Consider the following 26,104-nt stretch of genomic DNA (forward strand, 5'->3'; position numbering starts at 1 on the left):
GCCACATGCTCCCCAACCCTGCTCCCCGGGAGCCGCTGGTCCGTTCTCCCTCTTAACTTCTTTACTTGCAGAATGTCAGATAAACGGAGTGATGCGGTACGGGGCCTTTTGAGACTGGCTTGTTCACTCAGCAGGATCCCCTTGAGATCCATCCGGATACGTTCTTTCTCCCGGCTGAATGGTATTTTGCCGCACGGCCGGCTGGCTGTTTACACCCTCACCCGTGGAGGGACGAGGGGATGTTGCTGGCTTGGGGCCGTCATTAACGACATTGCTACGAACATTGACACTCAGGCTGATGTGTGAACGTGCTGGCTCTTCTCCAGGATGATGCATGTTTGACTTTATAAGCCAGACTGTTTCTACATCTAGGCTGCCATAAACTCCCAGCAATAGTGTGGGAGAGACCCAGGTGCGACGTGCCCTCGCCAGCACCGGGCCAGAACCTTTTTTTAAATTCTCATTTCAAGGCAAACGTAATCGAAAGCCAACGTTTTTTATCTTTGCCACAGACAAGTGGATTTGAAAGCATATGGGGCCAATAGATGACATCCACCCTGTTTATTTATCTTTGAGAGAGCAAGACAGAGCACAAGCGGGGGAGGGGCAGAGAGAGAGGGAGACACAGAATGTGAGACAGGCTCCGGGCTCTTAGCCGTCAGCACAGAGCCCAGCGCGGGGCTCGAACCCACTGACCACGAGATCATGACCTGAGATGAAGTCAGTTGCTTAACGGGCTGAGCCAGCCAGGCGTCCTCAGCTCTAAATATTTTTAAGACAATCCTAGTCTTGGCCCCCAGTGATGCTGGTCTGTATGAGTGTCCAGAGCCGCGACGGCCTGTGAAGATGTTACGCTTGCCTTACATTCTCATCATCACTCAGCTCTTCTCATAGAACATCGATAGGTGTGCTTTCGGAGGCTGTTTTGCAAAGCCGTTTTGCTCGATAGATGGTTTCGTAAATGAACAAGTGTGCTGGGGAGGCGGCCTGCAGGGCTCAGCATGAACAGCGTTCTGTAAATTCTGATGTGGTTGCACCTGGGTTTATGGGATTGAAAAGCCGTTACTACATTTGTGTAATTTCTAGAGTCTGATTCTGGCCGTCGCATCCGCCGCCTCACGGTATCTAAGGGAATTCTCATCTCTGTTTTCATCGACATCCCCATTTCGATGTCTTAGAAATTCACCCATAGGCTGGTACATTTTCAAAAATTTAAATTGCACACGAAGCCCATTATGTCTTACCAGAAAGTAGTAACTGCAAATTGAAACTGAGGTCAAATTGATATACCTCAGTTTTTAAAAAAATGTTGATTTATTTATTTTGAGAGAGAGAGAGGGGGGCAGGGAGGGGCAGGGAGAGAGGGAGAGAGAGAATCCCAGGCAGGTTCCGTGCTGTCAGTACAGAGCCCGACGTGGGGCTCCATCTCAAGGACCATGAGATCATGACCTGAGCCAAAATCAAGAGTCAGACGCTTAACAGACTGACTGAGCCCCCCAGGTGCCCCACTGCCTTGGTGTTAAGATTAAAATTCTATTAGGGGTGCCTGGGGGGGCTCAGTCGGTTGAGCGTCCAACTTCGGCTCAGGTCACGATCTTGCAGTTTTTGGATTCGAGCCCCGCGTCAGGCTCTGTGCTGACAGCTCAGAGCCTGGAGCCTGCTTCCGATTCTGGGTCTCCCTCTCTCTCTGCTCCTCCCCTGCTCATGCTAGGTCTCTCTCTCTCTCCTTCAAAAAAAAAAAAAAATTAAAAGGATTAAAATTCTATTAAGTTATTCAGATGGGGATAAAAGTTGATTACACAGTTACAGATGATATATCATTATGACCAAATATTCCAAAATAATTTTAGTTTTGTGTATATCAGTAAAAACGTATTTTTAGTTAGGGAACTGTTTATTTTTATCTTCAAGAAATATATCCTAATGTTTGAATCCATATCTTGAGGAACATCATTTTTATTTTTTTTTATTTTTTATTAAAAAAAAATTTTTTTAACGTTTATTTATTTTTGAGACAGAGAGACAGAGCATGAACGGGGGAGGGTCAGAGAGAGGGAGACACAGAATCTGAAACAGGCTCCAGGCTCTGAGCGGTCAGCACAGAGCCCGACGCGGGGCTCGAACTCACGGACCGCGAGATCACGACCTGAGCCGAAGTCGGCCGCTTAACTGACTGAGCCACCCAGGCGCCCCGAGGAACATCATTTTTAAAAAGCCCCAAGGGGAAACAATGCAGAACAGATCCTGAGGGGGTAGGTTACTCCAAGCAGCCACATTGAGATATGACGTTTGACACCTAATATAGTTAATCCATTTTTCGGTAAGTTACCAATACAAGCTATAAATTGATACACTCCTTTTCATTACTTCATTTATCATCATGCGATGTTAACAGGCTAAAATTATAAGCTTTTTTGGGGGCTCCTGGGTGGCTCGGTCGGTTAAGCATCCGACTTCGGCTCAGGTCGTGATCTCACGGTTCGTGGGTTCGAGCCCCACGTCGGGCTCTGTGCTGACAGCTCGGAGCCTGGAGCCTGCTTCGGATTCCGTGTCTCCCTCTCTCTCTCTGCCCCTCCCCTGCTCGCACTCTGTCTCTCTCCCTCTCTCTCAAAAATAAATACATTAAAAAAAATCTTTTTTAAGCTTTAAGCTTTTTGTAAGTGGGAGTTTGATAAAAAAACAACAGAGGGGCGCCTGGGTGGCGCAGTCGGTTAAGCGTCCGACTTCAGCCAGGTCACGATCTCGCGGTCCGTGAGTTCGAGCCCCGCGCCGGGCTCTGGGCTGATGGCTCGGAGCCTGTTTCCGATTCTGTGTCTCCCTCTCTCTCTGCCCCTCCCCCGTTCATGCTCTGTCTCTCTCTGTCCCAAAAATAAATAAAAAAACGTTGAAAAAAAATTAAAAAAAAAACAACAACAGAGTTTTCTGTTGGTAAATATATTTGCATTAGAAAATCGAACCTTTACGTTCAGCTTTTGGAAATAACTAAATAAAACTCATGAATACAAAAATGGGAAATAAGTTCATCAATTTATTAGATATTACCATCACGCTGTTCCTACGTGGTCAACATGTTTAGCGAAAGACAAATATCCCTGCTGCTAAAAACTAATTAGTCTAACAGCTGCCAGTGGGCACTGAATATCCATCAATCTGCCTTGTCCGTCAAGGTTCCATATGAGCGTGCACGGTCCTTTTCTAGGCTCTTTAATCTGGTGACCTACTTTTTCTGTCCCTATGTCAGTAGTGAGTGATGGCACCAATTACTATGACTTCGTAAGCCTTGAACTCTGATAGGGCAATTTCCTTCCGTTACTCCCCGCAAACGTCTGAATTCTAGACCGCTTGTGAGATGAAGACTCCGTGGGGGTTTAACGGGAATCGAATGGGAATTGTTGATTGACTTGAGAGACGCGTGTCTCTTTACGGTGTTTGGTCTTCCCGTCCACGAATTGATATAATCCCGCCATCCACGTGGTTTATTTTCTCGTCACAGTACTTACGTTCTAGGACTAAATTTCTAAAGTTTTTTTTTTTCTCAACAACTTTGTTATTTTTTCGTTCACTGATGGATTCTGACTAGCCTCCACTGCTGCCTGGCAAATCTTACTCAGCTCCGAGGTCTCAGCCCAAATGTCACCGCCTCCATGAAGTCTTCCCCCATCGCTGCTGCAACTCAGAGCATTTTTCGGATACTGGTAAGAGCAAATCTATCCCGACTGCTTCTCGGATGCCAGAGATCATGTTAGCTCTCTGAGCGTTGACTCCTGCAACCTTCAAGGCAACTTTTTGGCATCAGTTGGTGTTACTACCCCCATTTAAGAAAAAATGAGCTTCATGTGATTTAAGAAAAAATGAGCTTCATGTGATAAGGCCGGGACACAGATCCAGGCAGCACGGCTCCGGGGTCCACCTCTACCCGGGTTGTGCCCCCTGGAAAGCCGTTGTATTACCTACTGAAATGGTTTCCTTGTCTCATTCACATGTCCCGGAGCAAAGGCTCTGAGAGAGTGCACCGCACCAGCCACGTAGAAGGTGCTGGCTGGCAGACGGTGGAGGAATAAAGCAGACATTAAAGAAAGTCCATGCCAGTAAACATAAAGGTACAGATTGTGGTGAGTGTGCAGGGTGTGGGGGTAGAGGGTTGGGGGTGGGGAAGGCAAGGGGGGAAATTCTGAGAAGGACAAAGCAGGAGGGTGCTGGCAGGAGGCTCGCAGAGGCAGGAGGGGTCTGGGGGACCTCCTTAGGTGAGGGTCACGGGAAAAGTCACAGGCCTGACTTAGGATGTGTTGTTTTAGGTCCTGCTGTGCGTCCAGGCGGGAAAGGTTGGAAATGCGATGCGGGGCTCCAGCACCAGGACTGGATGAGACCCGGCCTGACCACTAAGGGGCAGGCTGGGGTTCAAGCCCAGGCTGGGTGCGACTCACCAACAGAAAGCTGCAGGATGAGACCAGCCTGCGGAGGAGAAGGGAGGGAAGGAGGCAGTGAGGAGGCCGTATTGTCTGCACCTTGGTCTCCAGCGCCCCAGCCAGGGGCCCAGAGCACAACGGGTGCTGAGTAAGTGTTTTCAGGAGAGAGAATGTTCGAAGGGCCCTTCCACCGGAGACCCCCTGCCCCGCCGGCCGCCGTCCCTTCTGTAACTTGGCAACAGCAGCCTGGGTCAGGCGGGAGCCGAAGGCGGCTGGTGTCCGCTGGAGGGCGAAAGGCGCTCGGCCCTCGGGGACCTCAGCGCGGCCTCCTCGGCGATCGCTGCAGAGCGCGGGATGCGCTGGGTCGGGGAGGGCGCGCGGAGGGGGGGAGGGGTCCTGAGCCCAGCGCAGCGCGGACGCGGGCCGGGAGGCCGGGGTGACCTGCGGGCGCAAGGCCGGCGGCGAGGAGGGCGCGGGGACGTCTCCGCCAGAGACCCTTCTGGAGTGCGGGAGGCGGGGGCGGGAGTAACCGGCAAAGGAGGGAGCGGCCGGGGCGTCAGTTCCGAGGGACCCAGGGGCTCGCGAGGACTTTCCGTCTGGGAGCCCCGCGGAGACCAGGAGGCTGCAGGTGGCTCTGGGGACGGGGGCTCACGCCAAAGCCGGCACCACGAACGACCTATCGCCCCTGGTCGGCAGCCCCGCGCGCGCCTCTGTCCTGGGCAGCGCAGGCAAGGCTTGGAGAGCCGGCGGGTGCTCGGGCCCAGGACGCTCCCGGGCGGGGTTGGCGGAGTTGGGGGCCGGCGCGCCCCACCGACCCCGCGCGGTGGCCCCGCCCCTGGGGCCGCGGGGAGGCCCCGCTACGGGGGCGGGGTTGGCACTGCCCCCCCTCCCCTTCCCGCTGCGGCCCCTTCTTAAGCCCTCGGGTCGCTGGCTGCCGTCACTCGCCTCTCCCGCCGCCTCCCTCCTGCGTTATGGCCTCGGCGGCGCGCACCTATGTCTCCAGGTTCAAGTCTTTCGTGATCTTGTTCCTCACCCCGCTCCTGCTGCTGCCACTCGTCATTCTGATGCCCGCCAAGGTCAGTTGTGTCTCCCCGCGGCCCCGCCGACCCCCTGCGCCCTGCGCGGGCCGCGGGCACCTACCCGGGAGCACAGAGCTGGAGCGCGGGGATCCCCGGGCGCGCACTCTGGCGGGAGCTCCGGGGGCCAGATGGGAGGTGCCCACAAACAATGTCAAGGGGCACGGAGACCCCAGGGCGCAGAAACCCGCAAGCTAGCTGGGATCCTGCCACACAGGCTGTCCATGGGCTCAGCCCCTGGCTCGGAATCTCCCTCCACTTCACCCTCAAGTGTCGCCCGCACCCACGGGGAGCCTGGGCGCCTGTGTACCCCCACTCCCTCTTAGCAAGTGAGGAATTCGCAGCTGTGGGGGGCTCCCGAGGCCAGTCAGGGACGCTCGCAAAACCATCACCCCCGAGTGGATCCCGAAGGGCTGTTTTTGCCTCTCCCTGGCCCTTCTCTGAGCCTCAGTTTCCCTCTCAGCGATGCACATTTCTTCCCTGCTCCGAGGCCGGGAAGCCGCCGGCCGAGAGGCTGGTCAGAGTTGGCCTGCGGCTCCGGGCAGGAGGCGGGCGCGTTCCCAGGCTCACGCCTTGGGTGGCACGACCCAGGGCTTCGGGGAAGCCGCGGCCCTTACCCGGCTGCCCAGCGCTCAGGGAGGGAGGCCTGGATGAATGGCCTTGGCCGCAGGGCGGGGGCGGGCTGGGAGCCCTGGCCGCTGGGCCGTGGAGCCCGTTTGGCAGAGGCCCGAAGCCCTTTGAAGCCTTTTGTGGCTGCTGGCTGCTCCTTCCTCCATCCCTCTTTGAGCGCCTTCACTCTGAGCCCAGACAGGAAACCTCCGGTTCCCCACCCCCACCAGGGGGCAGGTTCAGGGGAACAGAGGAGCTCTTTAGGGGGTGCCCCGGGGGCCAAGGAGGTAGGGGGGGCTGGGCTGGGAGTTCGGGGAGCCCACCCGCGACAGATTTCACTTCCACCACCGCCTTCTCTGTGCGGCTTTACCCAAGAGCCCGCACTTTCTGGGCCTTGGTTTTCTCATCTCTACAGTGGGCGAGGGGGTGTGCTTCTGACGCTTTCGGACTTTGGGCACCACAAGCGGACGATGCCAGTTCCTAGGATGGGGGAGGGACGCCGGAAGGACCCTTGGGTGGGCTGCGCGTGACCCTGGACCGGCCAAGGGCCTCAGATCCAACCGTGGGGGGCCCTTCAGTGCCGCACCAGCTGCAAGAAGCCGTATTTTCTCGTAGACGGCGAGGGAGCCAGGCAGGAAAGCTGGCCTTTTCTCTGTGCTGGCAGGGAGTGAAGTTCCTGGGAGGGTGACAGCAGCTTGGCTGACCTTCCTGCTCAGAGAGAGCGTGGCTGAGACCCCACCCCCCCACTCTCCCCCCCCCCACACACCTCTACACGCCGGCATGAGTGCACACAGGGGGGTCCTGATGGGACCCTCAACTCGGGGTGTGTATGCACATCAGCAACCCGCCCTGGGAGCGAGGATCAGGCGAGGAAGGGGAGACCCTGTGAGAGGCGTCCTACAGGCAGCCTTCCGTGCTGTCCCCTCCCCCCCCCCCAACTGGCGTCCGGACCCTGTGTTCTTGTTCCCTCCCGTGTGCATCTTGTTTTGGTCACCAGCAAAGAGCTCGCTGCCCCGCCCCCACAGCACCCCCTCGTGCAAGGAACCCAGGTGCACCTGTCGGGGACAGGGCTTCCGGGAAGGCGGCGGGCGGGCGGTCAGCAGCGTGGGTGGCCGTCCCGGTCCCCGAGCCTGCGGAAGCGGCTCCCAGGCAGCCACTCTCTGCTGGTGCCCGGCCCTCTCCCCGGCTTTGCTCTTTTTCCACCTTGATCCTTCCTGGCTTCATCTCTGCTCCACTTCTTGGGAGTTTTCTCTGGGTCCTTCCCCGAGAAGGTTGATCTTTAACAAAATAAACAATGTGTTCATCCTATTGTTTGTTTTGTTAAAATTATTAAATAATTCTTTTTTTTTAAAGTTTTTTTTTTTATGTTTATTTTTGAGACAGACAGAGAGAGAGAGAGACAGAGCACGAGCAGGGGAGGGGCAGAGAGAGGGGGAGAGAATCCCAAGCAGGCTCCACAGTGTCAGCCCAGAGCCGGACGCGGGGCTCGAACCCACCAACCGCGAGATCACCATCTGAGCCAAAACTAAGAGTTGGACGCTCAACCGACTGAGCCACCCAGGTGCCCCAAAATTATTTAAAAATTCTTAATTGCAAGGTCTGTTACATACAATATGAACATGAAAACACCCTTAAGTGCCCTAACACACACCCACGCACAGATGTGCTCTCACCCACGTTTCCCCGTTAAGCACCGTGTCACAGACACCCTTGCTTGTTAATTAGTTTCATAATGAGCCATGGTTTTATTCACTTGAGCATCGGGCAGACGGCTGTTGACCCGCTGCGTGCTGGGCACTGCCCTGTGACTCCCACTGTCCACCTTTCTCTCGGAATTAAGCTCCCTTCCAGACGCATTCCCAGCGGGTTATATTTGGTGCCTCCAGGGACCGGGCCGTGAAAAGTGGTTACACGTGTCACGTTGCTGAGTTTAGACGACATGAGTCACACCCAGCCCTCTCTGCACACCGGACGTTAATGGGTGCTCTTGGCTGGGCACGAGCCGGGAGAGGGCCAGGCTGAGAGTGGCGGGGGGTGTATCCGCGACCTTGCTGAGCATTGCTACGGCAGGATGATGACGAAGAGAAGGATTTGGGGACAGCGTTGCTGTTTTTAAAGTCTCTACAACGTACCTCCTTATTGTCCGCCACTGGAGGGGATCATTCCTAGCCTTCCCCCGCCATGGAACCAAGGTCCAGACACATCAGGGACCCTGAAGGCCAGACAGTGGCAGACAGTAGACAGGGATCGGGTCTGTCTAGCACCAAAGCCTGGGCTTCTAACCGCGCTGCAGTCCTACCTTGAACCTTGTGACTCCAACCAGCATTGACCCCCACAGGTCCCGGGCCCCGGGACGTCTGGCAAAGTCTGGGGACATTTTTACGATCACCCCTGGAGAGGGCCCTTTCTACTGGCGTCTAGTGGGGGCAGAGGCCACGGATGCTGCGTCTACAGCTCAAGGCTGGCTCGGTCCCCCGCAGAACCGCTGGTCCCCATGCGGCAGTGGCCGGGCCGTCGGGCAGTGCCCTGGGGTGCTCCTGGGAGGCCGAAGGAAGTTTATTTTTTATGACTGGCAACACCGTCCAGATGGAGAATTTCCAGGTCTTGGTGCAATGTTTCCTGCACACAGTAGGTGGTCTCCTGGGTGACGAGAAAGTGACCGTGCACAGGTGCATCTGCCGTCAGGTGGACGGCTCAGGCTCGGCTGGTCTGTCCCCGCATTGGTTCTCGGCCAGCGGCCCCTGAGTGTCAGCCGGTGCTGGGTGCTGAGGACAGAGTGACCCACGGGCTTGGGCTCTGCCCCCAAGCTGGTCGCTGTTGGGTGTGTGTGCTGGGTGGGGGCCAGCCGTGACAGCCCAGGGTGCGAGCTGCTGGGGACGCAGGGTGGGTGGGGCGGGGGAGGGGCCAGGGAGAACCCCGGAGCTGTGCAGCCAGCGGTCCCTCCAGGCGCGGGGGGGGGGGGGGGGGCGGGTAGCTTGTGTGCAAGAGAAAAGTGGTGACAGTCACCGCCAGAGAAGTTCAGGGTACAGGGCGGGGGGGGGGGGGCGGTGTCTGTAGGGCCTGCTCCTCACAGGGGGTCTCCCGAGCCCTGCTGAGGCATTTGGGTTTTGTCCTGAAGGCAACAGAAGGCTTTTAAACGGGGGATGCCCTGAACAGATTCGCAGATTGGGAGAGGGAGCCACCGTGTGCGGGGCCGGACGTGGGAAGGTCAGAAGGGTGCAGGGGGGCGGTGGCACAGTGAGGGGCAGGGGCGGCCGGTGTGGCTGACTCGGGGGAAGGGCCGGGAGGGGGGAGAGGGCGGTCTGGGTGGGCACCCCAAATGCCAGCCTAGGGAGGCGGGCCAGGTCATCCCCGTCCCAGGAGGCGATGGGGCCGAGGCCCCAAGTCCTACAGCTGGTGAGCGGCCGGCCTCTGGCCCGTGCCGGAACCAGGCCTGTCTCACCGCAAAGCCGAGGTCCCGGGGGCTACGCGGCTAACGGCACCGACGGACGGTTCGCCCAGGGTTAGACTCCACGCGGAAGCTCGAGGCCTTTGTGACGGGAGGTGCTGATGAGAAAGCCCAGTGATAAAAACAAGCCTGAATACCCTGCATCAGTGGTTCTCCGCACGGGCTGGTTGGCAGCTAGTTTCCGGGAGCAGGCGCTCCGGGCAGCCCTTTGGGATGGCAATGAGAAGCCGAAGCAGGAGTTGGGGCGAGCGGGTCCCCTGGAGAACGTGGGGCGGTCCCGACCTCCCGGCCGAGAAGAAACACTTCCTCCACGGCAGGGGGCCAGGATCCCCGTCGCCTCTGCTGTTGTGAGCGTGACCGGCGCGTTACTAAACAGGTGCAGATCTTCCTGGACTTGGGACGGGGCTGTGTCCCCGTCAACCCACGGCCAGTGGAAGGTATCTAGGCGGAGAAAGCCTTCAGCCCCTGCCGTGGCGCCTGGAGCTCACCAGCCGGCCCCGCAGTCGGGCACCAGCCTCTCCGACCTAAAGTGTTGAATGTCTTGTGCAATTCGTGGAGTGCGGTCCCGAGAGTGACAACCAGGAGGCCCGTGGGGGCGCAGAACGGTTGTTCTGAGCTGAGGCCGCTGTCGCCAAGGTCACAGAGGAGGCCGGCCGCTCGCGCGGAGCCCGGGGAATTCTAAATACGGATCCTACTTCGTGTGGCCACGTTGGCACCTTGGAGGGTCGAAAAACCGTTAGGTCGAACCGTGGGAAGCCAGGGACCTCTGTATTCTGTCCTCGTCCTCGATGTCGTCGTCCTCCTCCTCCCCCCTCTTCCTCCGCGCCCCCTCTCTTCATCTGTCCTGCACAGGTGCGAGGCCTTGCCCAGGACCCAGCTGGGAGGCAGGGGCACGAGGTCCTGGGTCCCCTCGGGTCCTGGGCCGGGGAGGCCGTGCCGGTGGGGCGGCCTGAGGGCAGGCCCTCTGACTACGGCAGCCTGCTCCGGCTGTGCCCGCAGCCGCTGGCGGGGAGGGGGGTGCCTGGTGGGGGAAGGGGGCACCAGGTGCCGAGGCCTCAGGGCTGCTCCTTCAGTTCGTCAGGTGTGCCTACGTCATCATCCTCATGGCCGTGTACTGGTGCACGGAGGTCATCCCCCTGGCCGTCACCTCCCTCATGCCGGCCTTGCTCTTCCCGCTCTTGAAGATTCTGGACTCCAAGCAGGTGAGCGCCCCCGGGGGCCCCTGGCGGCATGCTGCGTCTGCCCCGTGGCGCACTCCCCGAGCCCCTGTCAGAACTGCCCGGCCCCCTGGGGACCCGACGTGTCTGGCCCGCGGACGGACCTCCTGACCTTCCGTCCCCACTCGGGCGGCCCGGCCTGCTGGCCGGTCTCGGGGCCGGGGTGGCCCTAATGGGCCCCGTGCTGTCCTCCAGGTGTGTATCCAGTACATGAAGGACACCAACATGCTGTTCTTGGGCGGCCTCATCATGGCCGTGGCCGTGGAGCGCTGGAATCTGCACAAGAGGATAGCCCTGCGCACGCTCTTGTGGGTGGGGGCCAAGCCAGCACAGTGAGCGCCCTCTCTCTCTCTCTCTTTCTCTCTCTCTCTCTCTCTCTCTCTCTCTCTCTCGGCACAGGGCTCTGCACGGCCGGGCCGGGGCGGGACGTGCCACACCAGATGCCCCGCGGGCGAGGGCCGGCCGCCAGGGCTTGGCAGGCAGTGGACCCCTGGGTGGGGCGTGTGAGCAGCGGGGAGTAAAGGTCCTCTGAATGCAGAAGAGACTGGGCAGGGAAGGCCCCTGTGTGTTCAGAGGACCTGGGGGAGGGGTTGCAGGTCCCGCAGGGAACCGAGCGGGTGGAGGCTGGATCAAGCAGGAAATGGGCGGGTCAACAGCCCAGTTCGAGGGGAAACAGAAAGGCCGCCCCTCCGAAGCTGGCACATGCACCCCTCCCGCCCCCCCGCCGCAGAGAAGCCACTATGTCATTTCCCCCCACCTCACTCAGTACCTCACTTTCTCATGGCTGCAAGGTCCCCCCTGCCCGCCACAGGCCTCTTCCCGCCATCCCATGGAGGTGACGATAGCGGGACCCCCTGGGTGTGGTGAGAGCACCTGCAGACCCCAGGCGGGCGGAGCACTTGACCCTGACCGCAGCACCTGCCACCTTGCCCTCAGGCTAAAGACTGCTGACGGCCACATGGGGGTCGGACCGGCCTGAGCCTCTAACTGGGGACTCAGGCCGCACCTTTCTCTTGGGGCTCCCTCAGTGAAGGCAGGCCTGTGTCCCTGTGTCTCCAGCCCGGCCTCCGGAGGCAGCGGCTGGTGAATTCCCGGTACATCCCTCCTGGGGAGTCCATGTGCCGGGGTCGTGCCGGGCGCTCCCAGACCCCGGCCCCCGATCTGTCATGCTCCCTGGAGCTTCTGCAGGGAGCTTCTACGGGGTCAAATGCAGAGCCCCCGCGTAGTCTAGAGGCTTGAATTCTAGAATTCTCAGAATCCTCACTCTCGGGATCCTTGGAGGGTGTGGCTTCTCCACAAGCAGGTGGACCTCGTTCTGGAGTGAGCCGCACAGATTTGCCTTCCAGACCCGGGACGGCCACACACTGGTCTCCACTCCTCCTGGGAGCTCGGGCTCCGGCCGTCCACGGCACTGCCCGTCCTGGGGGGGCTTTTTGTTGAGCCTCCGTGGGGTCTTGACTCATGCAGACGTGGCCTCCTCCTGGCCTCTGCTCTTCTGGGTCCATGGGGCCCACCTGCGTGGACACCTGTTGAACCTCCCTGGATCCTTCCTTGGGCCGGTTGGTGACCTCGGGGAGGGGTCTGGCCCACAGGAGCACGGAGACCACCAGCAGCGGAGTCCCATTCAGCCAACCTCCCCTCCCCCCCAGCCTTCCAGTCCCGGCCCTGGAGCCTCGGGGAAGAATCAGACCCTCCCTGCTCACAGCCAAAGGGGGAGCAGATGTGGGAATGTTCCTCCAGATCCGGCCAGAGACGAATGTCCCAGGGAGGCTGGGGGGTGGGGGAGGGGATGTGCTGGGCCCTGGTGGCGGGAGCTGGGAGGGAGGCCGAGGAGAAGGCTGCGGTCCGACAGGTTCTCCACGAGGAGCCAGTCTAGATGCTGGGGAAGGTGGGGTGTTACCAGTAAAGGGACATGTTTCCAGAACAGTCTGTGGTCCTGGTCTACTGCCGAGTGGAGGGGGCAGAGGGCGTGGATGGAGCGGGGGGCAGGCTCCCACCCCTGAGGGCTGGCTGCCCAGCCTGGTCACTCTGGGGCTGGCTCTCCCCACTGGGCCGGCTCCACCTGGATGTTGGCGCTCACTTGCTGGATGGAAGCCCCTTACAGATGTGACTGGGTCTGAGGCTCTCGGTGACCCCGTAGCCAGCACAGGGGTGTCAGAATGTTTGTGGGGAGGGTTGTGGGGGGAGGCACTATAGCTGTGACCCCCTCCGACACCATCCGGTCTCACACCGGCTTCCACGCCTTGGCCCCGGCCCCTGCCACCCCTGCAGGGCCGTCCCATCCCCCGCTGGCTCCCGAGGGGGGGGGGCCGGGGGAACCTGTGGCCTCCCTCCCCTCCCCGCCTCTGCAGGCTGATGCTGGGAACCTCCCTCCCTGCCACCCCCCCCCCAACAGGCTGATGCTGGGCTTCATGGGCGTCACGGCCTTTCTCTCCATGTGGATCAGCAACACGGCCACCACGGCCATGATGGTGCCCATCGTGGAGGCCATGTTACAGCAGATGGAGACCGCCGGCTCCGCCGAGGCCGGCCTGGGGGCCCTGGAGCTGGCAGACAAGGGCAGGGCCAGCCAGCTGCCAGGTGAGCCCCGGCCCGGGTGCCCCTCACCCCTGCCCGCACCTGCCCCTGCCCGGGGGGCCTCTGCTCCCACAGGCATCGGGGGGCGGGGGGAGGCCCCGGGGCGGGCCAGAGAGCACCCGTCTCATTCATTCTCTGCCGCGTTCACCGCACGTCCCCGGGGTGGGGGGGCGATGGCCTTGTCGCCGGGCCCCGGGCCGGGTTCCGGCTACAGAGGTGCACAGACACGCTCCCCGGGGACGGCAGAGCCCGGCAGGCCGGGTAGGGAGGCCCCCGGCGAGGCTCATCTGACCCAGGGATGCCTCGGCGGTCGGCCGGACGCCGAGGGAGCGCTGGAGAGGGACGGGCCTTGCGGGGAGAGAGGGCCCTGAGGTGGATTCGGAGGGCTGTCCCTGTCCCCCAGCGGAGGGAACAGCCTGAGCAGGGACAGGGCACCAGGAGAGAAGGGCATGTGTGAAGCTGCCGGATTTGTGTGGAGCTGAGCTCCTGGAAGGAGGTGGAGGCTGGCCGCAGGGGCCCGGGGCAAGGTCGGGCGCTGGAGCTCAGCCTGCCGCGTGCCCCCCACAGGGAGCCAAGTGACCTTCGAAGGGCCCCCCGAGGGGCTGCGGGCCGACCGCGACCGGAGGAGCGTGCGCAAGGCCATGACCCTGTGCGTGTGCTACGCGGCCAGCATCGGAGGGACCGCCACACTGACAGGGACGGGGCCCAACGTGGTGCTCCTGGGCCAGATGCGCGAGTGAGTCACGGGCCTGCCTTCTGGGGACATAAGGAGGGCCCGGGGCCGGGGGGCCCCCAGCTCTCCTTCCTTCTCAGCTGGGGCCGGGGCCGGACAGCCCTGCACCTGCTCGAGACCCCACAGGCTGGCTTCTGCTCTGGGGCGAGTCCTGCCCTCCTCCCCAGGCTCTCGCTCCGACGGGAATGCACCCTGAATACGGAGCTGAAGTCGAGGGAAACGACAGTGTGGTGCGAGAGGCCGGGTCCCCGTCAAACTTGCAGAAAACAGACACAGAAGCCCCCTCGCAGCGGGCTCGATTTGTTAACAACCCCGGCTGTTAACGGTGGTGCCCTACGGGAGGGTCACAGGTCGGGTTACTTGTTGCCTCTAAGCGCCCTTGAAGGGGCTGCAGAAAAACCACAGGGCTGGTGGGCACGTTCCCGCCCTGGCCACAAAGGGACACAGGCCTTGAGGAATCTCATCCTGGGCCCGGCTGGTGCGGGTGGGGCTGGGATCACCGAGTGAGGGGCCCTGACGGGCAGCTACCCGCTGGACCAGGCCAGCAGGCAGGACAGCTGGGAGGCGGGAAGGAGCCTAGCCCGAAGACACTTGAGGCCCAACACGCAGACTGTTTTGATCTTCGAGGACCTTCTATAATGATGGCCTTACCGTTCTCCCCGGCGTTCCTCTGGGAAAGGCAGCTGAGTGGGGAAGGCTGTGTCTAAGGGAGCCGGTGCCTGGGGGCAGAGGGCCGGCCGCCGCAGAAGTGACCCTCCGCCAGCCCCAGGAGGATCGGGAGGGTGGCTTTCCCAGGGCCCCCCCGCTCCCCCACCTCATCCGTGGAGCCCTGAAGCTGTTGGCCGGCTCCTGTGTGTAGGCGAGGCCCTGACTTTTGCGAGGTCCCCAGGGGGGCCCGGATGCTCAGGCAGGGCGGTCAGCCACCCCCCGGTCTTGTTCTGTGTGTGGCGAGGCCCGGTCTCAGCGTCCACCCCGGGGCCACCGTGCACAGCTCTGTGTCTCTCCCTTCAGGTTGTTTCCAGACAGCAAAGACCTGGTGAACTTCGCCTCCTGGTTTGGCTTTGCCTTTCCCAACATGCTGGTGATGCTGTTGCTGGCCTGGCTGTGGCTCCAGTGCGTCTATATGAGGTTCAGGTGAGCGGGTCCGGTGCGTCCGTACGAGGCTCAGGCAAGCCCGTCTGGCCGGGGGTTAGGGCTTCAACATGCGAACGTGGGGGACACAGCGGAGTCCATAAGAGCCCCTCTTGGGGAGGCCGAGGGTTACTGCCCTTGACTGCCACGAGGCCTGGTACAGCCAGGCGTCAGGGGCGCCAGCCTGAGCTGGGGGGCTGCCCGGGGCCCCGAGGCCCGCTGAGCTCCTGGCAGAGAGAGCAGGGGGCGCTGGGCTGGCCCCGAGGCCACAGGGGCACTGCCAGCGTCAGGGGATGCCATGTCAGGAACCCCAGCTGTGGCCCCCCAGCCTGGCGAGGCTTCTGCCGCCCTTCTGAGGAGGGCGGCCGCCTGTTTCTGCGTTCTGGGCTGCCGTGCCCACACTGCCAGCCCGCGGCTCCAGCCCCGTGGTCCTTGCTAACCCGACGCGGAGCCTGGTGGGTGGGCAGCTCCCCGGAGCCTCGCCGGGACAGCTTTTCCCACTCAGCCCCGATGGTGGGAGCAGCAGGCCGTGCCTGGAGTGTTTCGGGCCCCGGGGGCCCCTGCCCCAGGCTTCCTAGATGCCCTCACCGGATCAGGGGTAGCACCTGCCTCTTGCGGTGCCCTCATCCGGGTCCCGCATCTGGATGGTCGTGGGGATCAACCTCAGGTCGTGGGGCACGACCTCAGGGAGGCTGCCTCCAGCCTCCTCTAGGAAGCTCGTCCGGGAAGCCGCCTTCCGAGTTCACGAGTTCACGTCCAGCCCTGGGGTCCACAGGCCCCCAGCACTAACGGGACATCACAGCCGGCTCGTACCCGGCTTTCCTATCCCCGGGGCCAGGGATGGGGGTTCCTCTGCGCACCTTCCCCGGAGACGCCCTTGGGGGTCCGAGGGCCTCCCCGCCCTGGCTCTGCAGCACTGGGTCAGGGGCTCTGTGGCGGCCATCCTACAGGACCCTGCACCCCCCGGCCCGGGTCTCCCGCGGGCAGCCCGACCCACCCGCCGGCATCGGGTGCCAGCCCGGCAGCCGCCAGATTAGCCCTGAGCCGGGAGTGAACCGCTTCATGTCAGGGAGGGGGCGTCTGGGAGGCGTGGTGGCAACGGCTGGGGCCGGCACGGACGCCCACCTGCCCGAGGCAGTCCCATCTGCAGCCGCCGTGGAGTCGGTGCCGGACGTGTGGCACCGGACACGAGTCAGGCAGCTGAGAGCACCGAGTGGCCCCTTATCCCGGGAGCCGGCCTCACGAGAACCGCTCACAGACTGGCCCTTGGTGCCGATTCCGTGCACTCCCGCCCTCCCGGGAAGTGTGCCCCAGGGGTCAGGAGGCGCTCCCGCCAGGGAGGGCCCTCCGGGGACAGTCCTGTTGGCCTCGCCCAGTGCCTTCAGGCTGACGGGGGCTGGAATGCCCGGAGAATCCCGTGGGCCCGTGTCCGGGGCCCTGTGGCCCTGGCCGGCCCTTCCCACGGCTGAGGTACCCTTACAGCTGCCCAGGGATCCCTCCTCCTCCTCGTCCCTCATGCCAGCACCTCCGGGTGAGGTCCTGCAGGGCGCACTGCGGTGGCCGTGGCCACAGGCTCCCGGGGAGCCCCCTCCGGCTCTGGGGGCGCCCTGGCCCACGCGCTGGGCACACCTAACAGAGACTTTCCCGCCCCGCGCCCTGCGGGGGAGGGCCGGCAGGTGAGGGCCGCCGTGGGGGACAGGCAGCGCCGTCTGACTGTCCGGCCGGCCTCGCCGCCTTCTGCCTCTGCACCTCCAGTTTTAAGGCGTCCTGGGGCCGCGGGCTGGAGAGCAGGCACCACGAGAAGGCCGTGTGTGAGCTGCTGCGGCGGGAGTACAGGAAGCTGGGGCCGTTCTCCTTCGCCGAGGCCAACGTCCTGCTCTGCTTCCTCCTGCTGGTCGGCCTGTGGTTCTCCCGGGACCCCGGCTTCATGCCCGGCTGGGTGTCGCTGGCCTGGGAGGAGGGCGAGACAAAGTAAGTTACGGGTTCCCCGGCCCCGCGCGTGACTTCTGCAGCGCTGCCTCGGTTCCCGGCCGGTTCTCTTCTCCCCAGTCCTCGCGACAGGCCCGCAGACAGTTCCCGCTGGCCAGGCAAGGTGGCCGGGATGTGACGGAGAGAGACTTGCTGGGCCCGGAGCTCTAGCTTGCAAACTTCCGTTCTGCTGTCTCTCCTCCCTCTGAAAGCAGACGGAGTCCGGGGTCCAGGGCCTCTTTGGCCCGGAGGATGTGTGCTGCCTCCCTCCAGGTTGAGCTGTTCTGTGGCCAGAAGGAAGCAAGGTTGAGAAACACCCGTGTCCCAGACAAGGCAGGCCATGCGGGCGGGCGGACAGCTGCCTGTGGCCACCTGTGGCATTTGAAGGCTCTTGAGTTATCACCAAAGCCCTCGTGGGCACCCTGGTGAACCCAGGATTCCAGAGAGTCTGATGAGCAGAGGTCATGAGGCTCGTCCACGGAGCAGCACAGACCGAGAGGGAAGCCAGTGGCTGAGGGTCACCCAGCTGGGGGCAGAGCTGGGCAGAGATGTGGACATCCTGGTTTCCAGCCAGGGTTCCGTCTACACGGCCCTTAGGGCTCCAGTCCTCACGCTCGGCTGAGCCTGTAGACGCAGAGCAGGCTCGTCGAGTGGTGATGGTCCCAAAACTGAGCTGGGCACGTCCGTGTGCTCTCTCTGCTAGGTACGTGTCTGACGCCACCGTGGCCACCTTTGTGGCCACCTTGCTGTTCGTAGTGCCTTCGCAGAGGCCCCAGTTCAACTTCCGTGGCCAGACGGAGGAGGGTAAGGGCCCCGGGAGCGTTCGTCAGGCCTTCCCTGGGGACTGTTTTCTGCAAATTCTTCTCTTGTGCCCTCCAAACGTTTGAAACCTTGGCAATATTATAAGAGAACCGACAGACGTTTCCAATTTCCCGCAAGGCCATCCGTGCTTTTTCCGGTTTCTCTCCTCCGGTCTTTGCTGGGATGCATGTGTGTTACACGGGCCGCTCAGATTCCGTTTCTCGGTTGTTTGGGTTTTCGTGTCTTTACGGTATGATCACTTCCTGTTAATGCCACAGGCTTCACGTCCATTTTCTCTAATTACGGCATCGTAGCGCATCGACGGGCGGAACTGTTCTCTCTTGTGGAACGTTCTGGCCATTTGGAATTTTCCGTTGCTATCAATTAGTGTTTTCAGGTGCATAGTTTGTTTCTTCTTTTTCTAAAATTTTTTTAATGTTTTTATTTATTTTTGAGACAGAGAGAGACAGAGCATGAGCAGGGGAGGGCAGAGAGAGAGGGAGGCACAGAATCGAAGCAGGCTCCAGGCTCCGGGCTGTCAGCACAGAGCCCGACGTGGGGCTTGAACCACGAACTGTGAGATCATGACCTGAGCCAAAGTCGGACACTTAACCAACTGAGCCACCCAGGCGCCCCTAGGTGTTTCTTCTTTAGGATAAATTTCCAGGAGTCGTGTTATTGTAAGGGTATATATGCCAAATGGCTTTTCAAAAAGATTGGGCCAATGCGTATGCTCCCCAGGAGTGGGTGACAGCGTTACCCAGCATTTTTCACCAGCACTGGGTGTGGCGTTCATTGTGAGTTTCAGCTGATGTGAAACCTCGCTCTGGGAGGGCGTCCCTGGTCCACACAGGCTTTGATTCCCCTGGAATCGACCTCTTTTGCTTCCCGCTGCTGCTCTGGCTTGTGTATGTGTGTCTTTTATTGTTTCTTCCCAGAAAGGAAAGCTCCATTTTATCCCCCTGCGCTGCTGACCTGGAAGGTGACCCAGGAGAAAGTGCCCTGGGGCATCGTGCTGCTGCTGGGGGGCGGCTTCGCACTGGCCAAAGGATGTGAGGTAACGCCCCCGGCTGCCGGCCGCCAGGGCCCCTCTTGCACAAGACGGCGTCAGAGACCTGAGGTGTCCCTCTGCCCACACCCCTGCTCTGTGCTCTGTGGCTCTGTGTCTGCTCCGCAGAACTGCATGCGTCTTGAGGACAGGGGACTCTGTCTCGTCACCGAGAGGCCCTGCAACACGGGCAGTGCCTGGAAGAGAGAAAGTGCTCTTTGAAAAATTGCAGAAACGAGTGAATAAGTGACCAAGAGAATAAGTCAACCAAGAGAGGCCGGGGACGCTGTGAGGGCTGCCCCGGGGGTTGGCGATAATGATCTCTGCTTTGATTTGTTCTGGGAGGTCTTTCTTTCGAGTCCCTGTGACCACTTCCACCGCTACACCTGGGTCTTTTACTTGATGAGTTCCTTGTTGATACAGTTGACATTTAAGCATTTTTCTCTACATAGGTATGTAGCAGCACAGAAGGAGAGGACTGGCGTTTAGGAGAAAACACACACAAATGAAACTTTCTTATTTCTATTCCTCCCCAGTAGGGAAGAAGTAAGGTTGAGGGAGAGATGAGCCAGCTTCATGCTGATATCCATCCACCCATCCAACTGTCCGTCCATCCATCCACCTGTCCGTCCATCCATCCGTCCGTTTTTCCTTCCTTCCTTCCTTCCTTCCTTCCTTCCTTCCTTCCTTCCTCCCTTCCTTCCTTCCTTCCATCCCTCCAACTGGCTGTCTGTCCATCTATCCATCCATCCATCCATCCATCCATCCATCCATCTATTTTTCCATCCCTCCATCCCTGCATCCCTCCCTCCCTCCAACTGTCTGTCTGTCTGTCCATCCATCTATCCATCCATTCATCCATCTGTCCATCTGCCATCCATCCGTGCATCCATCCATCCTTCTTTCTGTCCATCTGTCCATCCACCCATCATCCATCCACCCATCCATCCATTCATCCATCCACCCATCTATTTTTCCTCCCATCCATCCAACTATCTGTCCATCCATCCATCCATCCATTTATCCATCTGTCCATCTGTCCATCCATCCATCCATCCATCCAGGAATAGAATGTCATGGACAAATTTGGTCTATCTTATTTCTGCTGTTCCCTCAGCATCTAGAATAGAGCCCAGTGCATAGCAAGGACATAAATATCTTTTGGATGAACAAATGCATTCATCTGGTCACCTCATCCATCCATCTGTTATCTCCCATTCATTCATTCCTTCATTCATTCATTCATTCATTCATCAAACATTCCCTTTATGTCCCTGTTAAATCAGTCTGAGCATTACAGAGGAGATTGATATATGTCCCTGCTTTTGAGGCCTTTGCAGCCTGGCGAGGGGGACGTATCTGGAAAAGCATGTCAGGGAGAAGTGACACTTGAGTGAAGGGGGAAGTGTGCCGTTTCTAGTGCAGGAGCAGCAGAAGAGGAGGCTGGTGCAGCCACTCCGCCGGGGGTTATAACAGAGAGAGTGAACTTACTGTGAAGACAGTGGGTGACCACTGAAGGGTGGTGGCCACGGCGAATCAGTCAGATCTGCACTTGGGAAAACACCCTGAGGTCGAGTAGACCTAGCAGAGAGGCGTTGAGGGAGATCCAGCAGGCGCCCCATACAGTCGGTCGTCCAACCCAGTCTCAGAGCGTGAGGCCCGTGAGCTGTTCTCTCCTGAGACTCGCTCCTGCTCTAAATCCCCAGTGTCTGCCTCGGATCCCTCTCCTGAGCGTGGAGAGCTACCGGGGGCTGAGAGGAGATGGTGATGAGGAGCTCTGGGTGACTGGGTGGCTGAGTGGGCATAAGGAAGAAGGGGACAGGGACCCCAGGGCGGTGTCCAGCTTCCCAGGGTGGGCGGCAGGTGTATGGGAGCCCCGGGGAGCAGACTCTGGGCCAGAGAGAGTGAATTCAGGTAGAGGCATGTTGAGTGTCACTGGGCCAAAATTCAGTTATAGACCAGCTGGGCTGGAAATGGATTTAGGAGACAGCAGGGTGAGGGTGGGGATTGAGGGTGTGGCCTCGTGGAGCCCACCCGTGGCTCTTATGCAGAGAGAGAGTCAGACTTGCAGGAGGGGCTGAGCTCCCGGGCCTGCAGCCTTCGGTGACTGCCCCCCCCCCCCCCCGCCTCTGCTTTCAAGGCCTCGGGGCTGTCGGAATGGATGGGGGAGCAGATGGAACCCTTGCACTCTGTGCCCCCGGCGGCCATCACCTTGATCCTGTCCCTGCTTGTTGCCGTGTTCACCGAGTGCACGAGCAATGTGGCCACCACGACCCTATTCCTGCCCATCTTCGCCTCCATGGTGAGTGACCCACCAGGAAGGGGACCCTTAGCCGTCATGGCACAAGAAGCCGCCAAGCTGGGACCGTGTCCTGGGTCCCTGAAGGCACGGAGCCCAAACACGTTTTGCGGGCCTGGGCCTCTGAGCCTCTGATGACCCTCGGTCTCTGTCCTCGGGTCCTCCGCGGTCCCCAAAGTGCACAGCAAGAACCAGGCCCTCAAAATCCATTTATAAATGTGGCTGGTTATTTCTCAAGCTGAGGAGACAGGATTTGCGGGCCAGTGTCATGGGGGTGTTGGAGGGTCTGGAGCATGTAGCCCGGGGTGTGCACGAGGGCGGCCGGGCGGGGCCGCCAGGAAGAGAGCCTGGGGGACTGGGTCTTGGGGAGGTGGGAGGGAGAGGACGGTCAGGGCGGGGGCGGGGGGCGGTGCCAGGCTAGAGGTCTGTGCTGTGGGCAAGCATGTGCGAGCCGGAACTCAGGAGGAGGCAGGGCACGGAGAGGCTGTGATCTCTTACGCTTCTTTCCAACGCCCATCGCGCGGCGGTCCCGACCTCAGGGTGGTGCAGCAGGAGGCTGGGCTGGCGGTCGGAGGACCTGGGTCCAAGCTGTGGTTAGGGCCAAGTAAGAGGGGGGCCGTGGAAATCTTCTGTGGGTGACAGCCCGAGCCTGGGAGAGACCGTGGTTGTCACCCTGGAGTCAGGAGTCTGAGCCAAGAGCTCAGGATTCAAGTCAGTAGATTTCCACTCTGTGCCCCGGCGTCCGCGTGTATGGAAGTAAAACCCAGTGGTTTTGTCCTTCCGTTCCAGGCAGGGATGAAAGTGTTGGAACTCGGTTCCCCTAAGCAGGCTGCTGGGCCAGCGCTGGTGAGCGCCCCCCGTCCCCGGGAAAGGCCTCCAGCCCAGAGCCAGACAAATGGAGGTCTTCACCTGGGGGTGTGGCCAGGCCCTTGGAAAACAGGCTTTCCTAGAAGCAGAAGCCCACGGTACCTCTGAGGCCCCCGGAGCCCCGGCCTCAGCACCCACCCCAGGAGAGGGGGCAGGCGGCGACCCCCAAGCTGGGTCACAGAGGCACGTGGGGTGCATACACCATGCACATCCAAGGCCAGGACGAAAGGGGGGTCAGGACACAGACGGGGGCCCTGCCTGGGCCTCTCAGCCCTCCCCAGAGGGCGTGTGCCTGGGCGTGGCCTTTCCTGAGACCTGTTTACCCACAGGAACCCTAACCTGAGGTCCACCCCAGCAATTTCATGTCTGGGAATGTATCTCGGGAAGATCTCCAGAGGTGCTCATTCCAGAACAACCCATCACAGAGTTACTTGTTACAAAAATATTTTCATAACAGTAGAGGATTGGGGAGATTAAATATATTCATATGGAATGATACTATCAAGCATGGGCGGGGGATCACAGCTTTGAAGGGTATTTAGAGTTGAAAACATGATACTTACACGTGGCTAACAAATGTCCAGTAACGCCAGACCCTGACCCCCCAGCTTCCATTTCTGTTATTAACGTCTTTTTAAAAATTTTTTTAAATGTTTATTGATTTTTGAGAGAGACAGAGCACGACCGGGGGAGGAGCAGAGAGAGAGGGAGACCCAGAATCCGAAGCAGACTCCAGGCCCCGAGCTGTCAGCATAGAACCCGACTTGGGGCTCGAACTCATGAACCATGAGATCATGATCTGAGCCAAAGTCAGACGCCCAACCGACTGAGCCCAGGGGCCCCTCTGTTATTCATTTCTTAGGTATCTTTCTGGATGTATCACACACACACACACACACACACACACACTCTTTTTAAACCAATGGCCTCATTCTGTGGTCCTGCTCTGCACCTGAATTTTGTTTTCCTGTGCTGTCATTCTTCACAGCCCCAAGCTGTCCCCTTGTTTGTAGGTATGTTTTCATTTAAGCAGCCTGCTTCTGCGGCCACCGGCTTAGGGATGAGTCTGTCTCCTGAGTGCTTTGCTGATTTAATGTTGCACAGGCGTCTGTCGTCATGTGCACATAAATCTGCACGAGGGATCATCGCTAGTTTCGATAGACACGAACAAATATTGTGAGCTGTAGCATTCGTCCATTCAGCAAACAGTTAACGAACATCCACTCGGTGCGGGGCGCTGTCTGATGTGGCTGAATTTTAAGCTGTAGAGTAAAAAGAGGTATCGAATTCCGTATGCAAAACGATCCCAGACATGTGTAAGAGCACGTGTGTGCGTAGGTGAGGAGACGCGGGCCCTCTAGGTCCGTGGCAGGACGGACAGCCATGTGCACACGTGGGCCGCGGGGACGCCGCGAGATTCGGTGCGGCCTGAGCACCCGGCATGGTCTGTGGCACGTAGCTGGTGCCCAGGAAGTAGGTGTTGAATGGACCGAGGGGGCCTTCGGGAAGGCCTCCCCGGGAGGTGGCTGCGGGTTCAGCCTTCAGGGCCCAGCAAGGTTCTTATCGAGACCCGTGCCGACAGGAAGAGGGGCCGGCGGGACAGAGGCACAGGGCGCATTAGGGGGACGCGTTTCAGAGAGACGGTCCCTGGAGCCTTCGGCGCCTGCGTGTGTGACCCGTGGCGCCGTGTTTCTCCCCAGTCACGTTCCATCGGCCTCAACCCGCTGTACGTCATGCTGCCCTGCACCCTGAGCGCGTCCTTTGCCTTCATGCTGCCCGTGGCCACCCCGCCCAATGCCATCGTGTTTGCTTACGGACACCTCAAGGTTTCTGACATGGTAACGCACGACTCCCGGCTGGCGTCAGGGGTACCGACCGGTGACAGCCACGACCTGTGCGTTTGCATGCATGTGCTCCTTTGCTTCTTTTCTGAGACGTTCTCACGTTCCGGGGACCGCTCTGCCCCCAGAGGTGGGAGGTGAGGCGTGGAAGCTCTCACCTGGGGAGCCCTCACTGAGCCCTCGGAAAGGGTGAGGGCGGGGGTCCCGCGAGGCCGTGACGGGCTTCCAAGACCAGCGGGAGCCCGCGAGGACAGTCAGGAGAAGCAGGGAGGGGGCGAGAGAGGCCACCGCCTGGGAGCGGGGGATGTATGTCCTGGACGCAAACGCAGACAGAGGACGACCCCCTCCTTTCTGCTTTGGCTCCATCACCTGGGATGGGAGGGGGAGGCCAGAAAGGAAGGCCCTCGTGGTCACAGAGCCTCCGCTGGGCCTCAGGCCGCCTCCCCGAGGCTGTTTCCAAATGCTGGCCTGGGTGTGGAGGTTTCCCGGAGGCTCTGAGCACCGAGGATACCTGCCGACCTGCCTTGCTCTGCCTGGGGGCCGGCTGAGCACAGAGCACAGAGCACGGCCCAGGGACGGGAGCCCAGCAGACCAGCCGGTCACGGCTGTTCTGACGGCCCGGCCCACCCGGGGGTGCTGACTCTGACCCGTCTTTTTCCAGGTGAAAACAGGACTCATGATGAACATAATCGGAGTCTTCTGTGTATTTCTGGCTGTCAACACGTGGGGACGGGTCATCTTTGACTTGGACCATTTCCCTGACTGGGCTAACCTGACACACGCGGAGACCTAGGGAGAGCCTCGCGACCCGGCACACCGCCCCCACCCTCCTGAGGACACGAACCTCCCAGCACACCTCCCGGCACAAGTTTGGGGTTCGCTCCCCAAAGCGATCCAGTGATGCCCACACCCCCACGGAGACCCAGCCTGGGGGCTCCATGCAGAGCTGGGGGGGGGGGGAGGGCTCTGCAGGGCGGGAGAGGGGGGACCCTCCCGGGGGCCTGCTGTCACTCCTGGGACAGGGATCAGGACACAGGCTCCTGTCCCAGCTCGGCCGCCAGCCGGCCCCAGGCTGGGGTCTGGCGTCATCTAAGGGGGACTCTGATCGCATCTTGGGAAGCGAGAAAACAGCCTCCAGAGCCCGTCCCTCTTCCGGCGTCTCCTGGGCTCCTCCGCTCCTTCCTGTCACTCGGCAGGGGCCACCCGGCCCGGGGACGGCCGCTGGGGTCGGAGCCTCTGGGACCCGTGGGGACCGTGTTGCGGCCACCCGAGGGTGAGCACTTCGGCTGACATTAGCCACCGCACACCGCTGGCTAATCTCCCCTCCTGGCCTCGCCCCGTGTCAGCGGACGACGCGGACCCTTGCGCAGCCCTCCCACGCACCCCTTCTGTTGTCCGGGCCCACATATGCTCGGACCCCCGGACCGGGGCCCCCTGCACCCCTGATCCTGCAGGCGGTGAGCCCAGCCTTGGGGGTGCTTTTCCTGATACCCCACGTGGCCGTGGCCACACTCCACGTACGGGCGGCCGTGGCCCCTTTGGGGCCACCGGTGGGGATCCAGGTGCTCCTGCACCCGCAGGCCCGGCGTGGACACAGCTGCTGACGGCCAAGAGCGGGTCCCCACAGGGTCTCCCTGCCGGAGTTTCAGCTCCCCGCCGCTGACTGGTGGCCACAGAGCTGAGGATAAGCAGTGCTCGGCGGTCCCTGGGCTGACAGCATCTGGTGCCGCCGGGGGCGAGGACGGCAGGGCGGCGCGGGGACCCCTGCCCGCCAGCCTCCTTGGCCACTCTGGAAGCAGAAGCACGTCAGGATCCTTGACGGCATTTTTCAGGGCAGGACACCGTTCAGGACTCAGGGCAACGCCCTCGGGGACCACGCTCCCGGGAGGGGATCATTCTGGGCCCTGCCCCGCGTGCCTTCCACGGGCAGGGGCGCTGGCTCTGGGAGGGGGCAGGTGGGTGAGTGAGCCTTACTGGCCGCCCACCTCCCGTCCCCGGTGCTGCCCCGGGATCTGTACCTGGGTCCCCGCGGCAGCCACGTGGGCTGGGCCGGTGTTATCCTCACTTGTCCGTCGAGGACACG

The 26,104-nt window shown here is 60.7% G+C and overlaps 2 protein-coding genes and 1 long non-coding RNA gene across 5 annotated transcripts in view; 2 read left to right on the forward strand and 1 right to left on the reverse strand.

The window, feature by feature from the left end:
* TEKT1 (tektin 1) overlaps positions 1–3,835 on the forward strand; it is a 46,371-nt gene extending 42,536 nt beyond the window's left edge. The window contains exon 7 of the mRNA XM_086685655.1: positions 3,581–3,835. Coding sequence (XP_086541781.1) covers positions 3,581–3,754 — 174 coding nt within the window. The 3' untranslated portion in view covers positions 3,755–3,835. The remainder of the gene's footprint in view (positions 1–3,580) is intronic.
* LOC147573950 (uncharacterized) lies at positions 3,009–5,180 on the reverse strand. Its single transcript, XR_015243782.1, has 2 exons — positions 3,955–5,180; positions 3,009–3,771 (listed from the first exon to the last, which is right to left on the reverse strand). It is a non-coding gene; the product is annotated as an uncharacterized LOC147573950 (long non-coding RNA).
* On the forward strand, positions 3,873–25,181 carry SLC13A5 (solute carrier family 13 member 5). Of its 3 annotated transcripts, XM_086685649.1 has the most exons (13): positions 3,873–4,100; positions 4,296–4,554; positions 10,613–10,741; positions 10,952–11,088; positions 13,152–13,336; positions 13,901–14,069; positions 15,078–15,200; positions 16,953–17,168; positions 17,869–17,969; positions 18,905–19,023; positions 21,155–21,316; positions 23,881–24,018; positions 24,683–25,181. In XM_086685649.1, the coding sequence occupies exons 3-13, from the start codon at positions 10,643–10,645 to the stop codon at positions 24,812–24,814; spliced, it is 1,581 nt and encodes a 526-aa protein (XP_086541775.1). In that variant the 5' UTR covers positions 3,873–4,100; positions 4,296–4,554; positions 10,613–10,642; the 3' UTR covers positions 24,815–25,181. The 3 variants fall into 3 exon arrangements, with proteins under 3 accessions (XP_086541775.1, XP_086541776.1, XP_086541777.1); XM_086685650.1 differs by lacking the exon at positions 3,873–4,100 and having other exon boundaries at positions 4,294–4,554; XM_086685651.1 differs by lacking the exons at positions 3,873–4,100; positions 4,296–4,554 and adding an exon at positions 5,373–5,482.
* The last annotated feature ends 923 nt before the right edge of the window (positions 25,182–26,104 follow it).

Source organism: Puma concolor, chromosome E1, assembly GCF_028749965.1.
Source record: "Puma concolor isolate L17-30 chromosome E1, mPumCon1.1.hap2, whole genome shotgun sequence".
Taxonomy (NCBI): domain Eukaryota; kingdom Metazoa; phylum Chordata; class Mammalia; order Carnivora; family Felidae; genus Puma; species Puma concolor.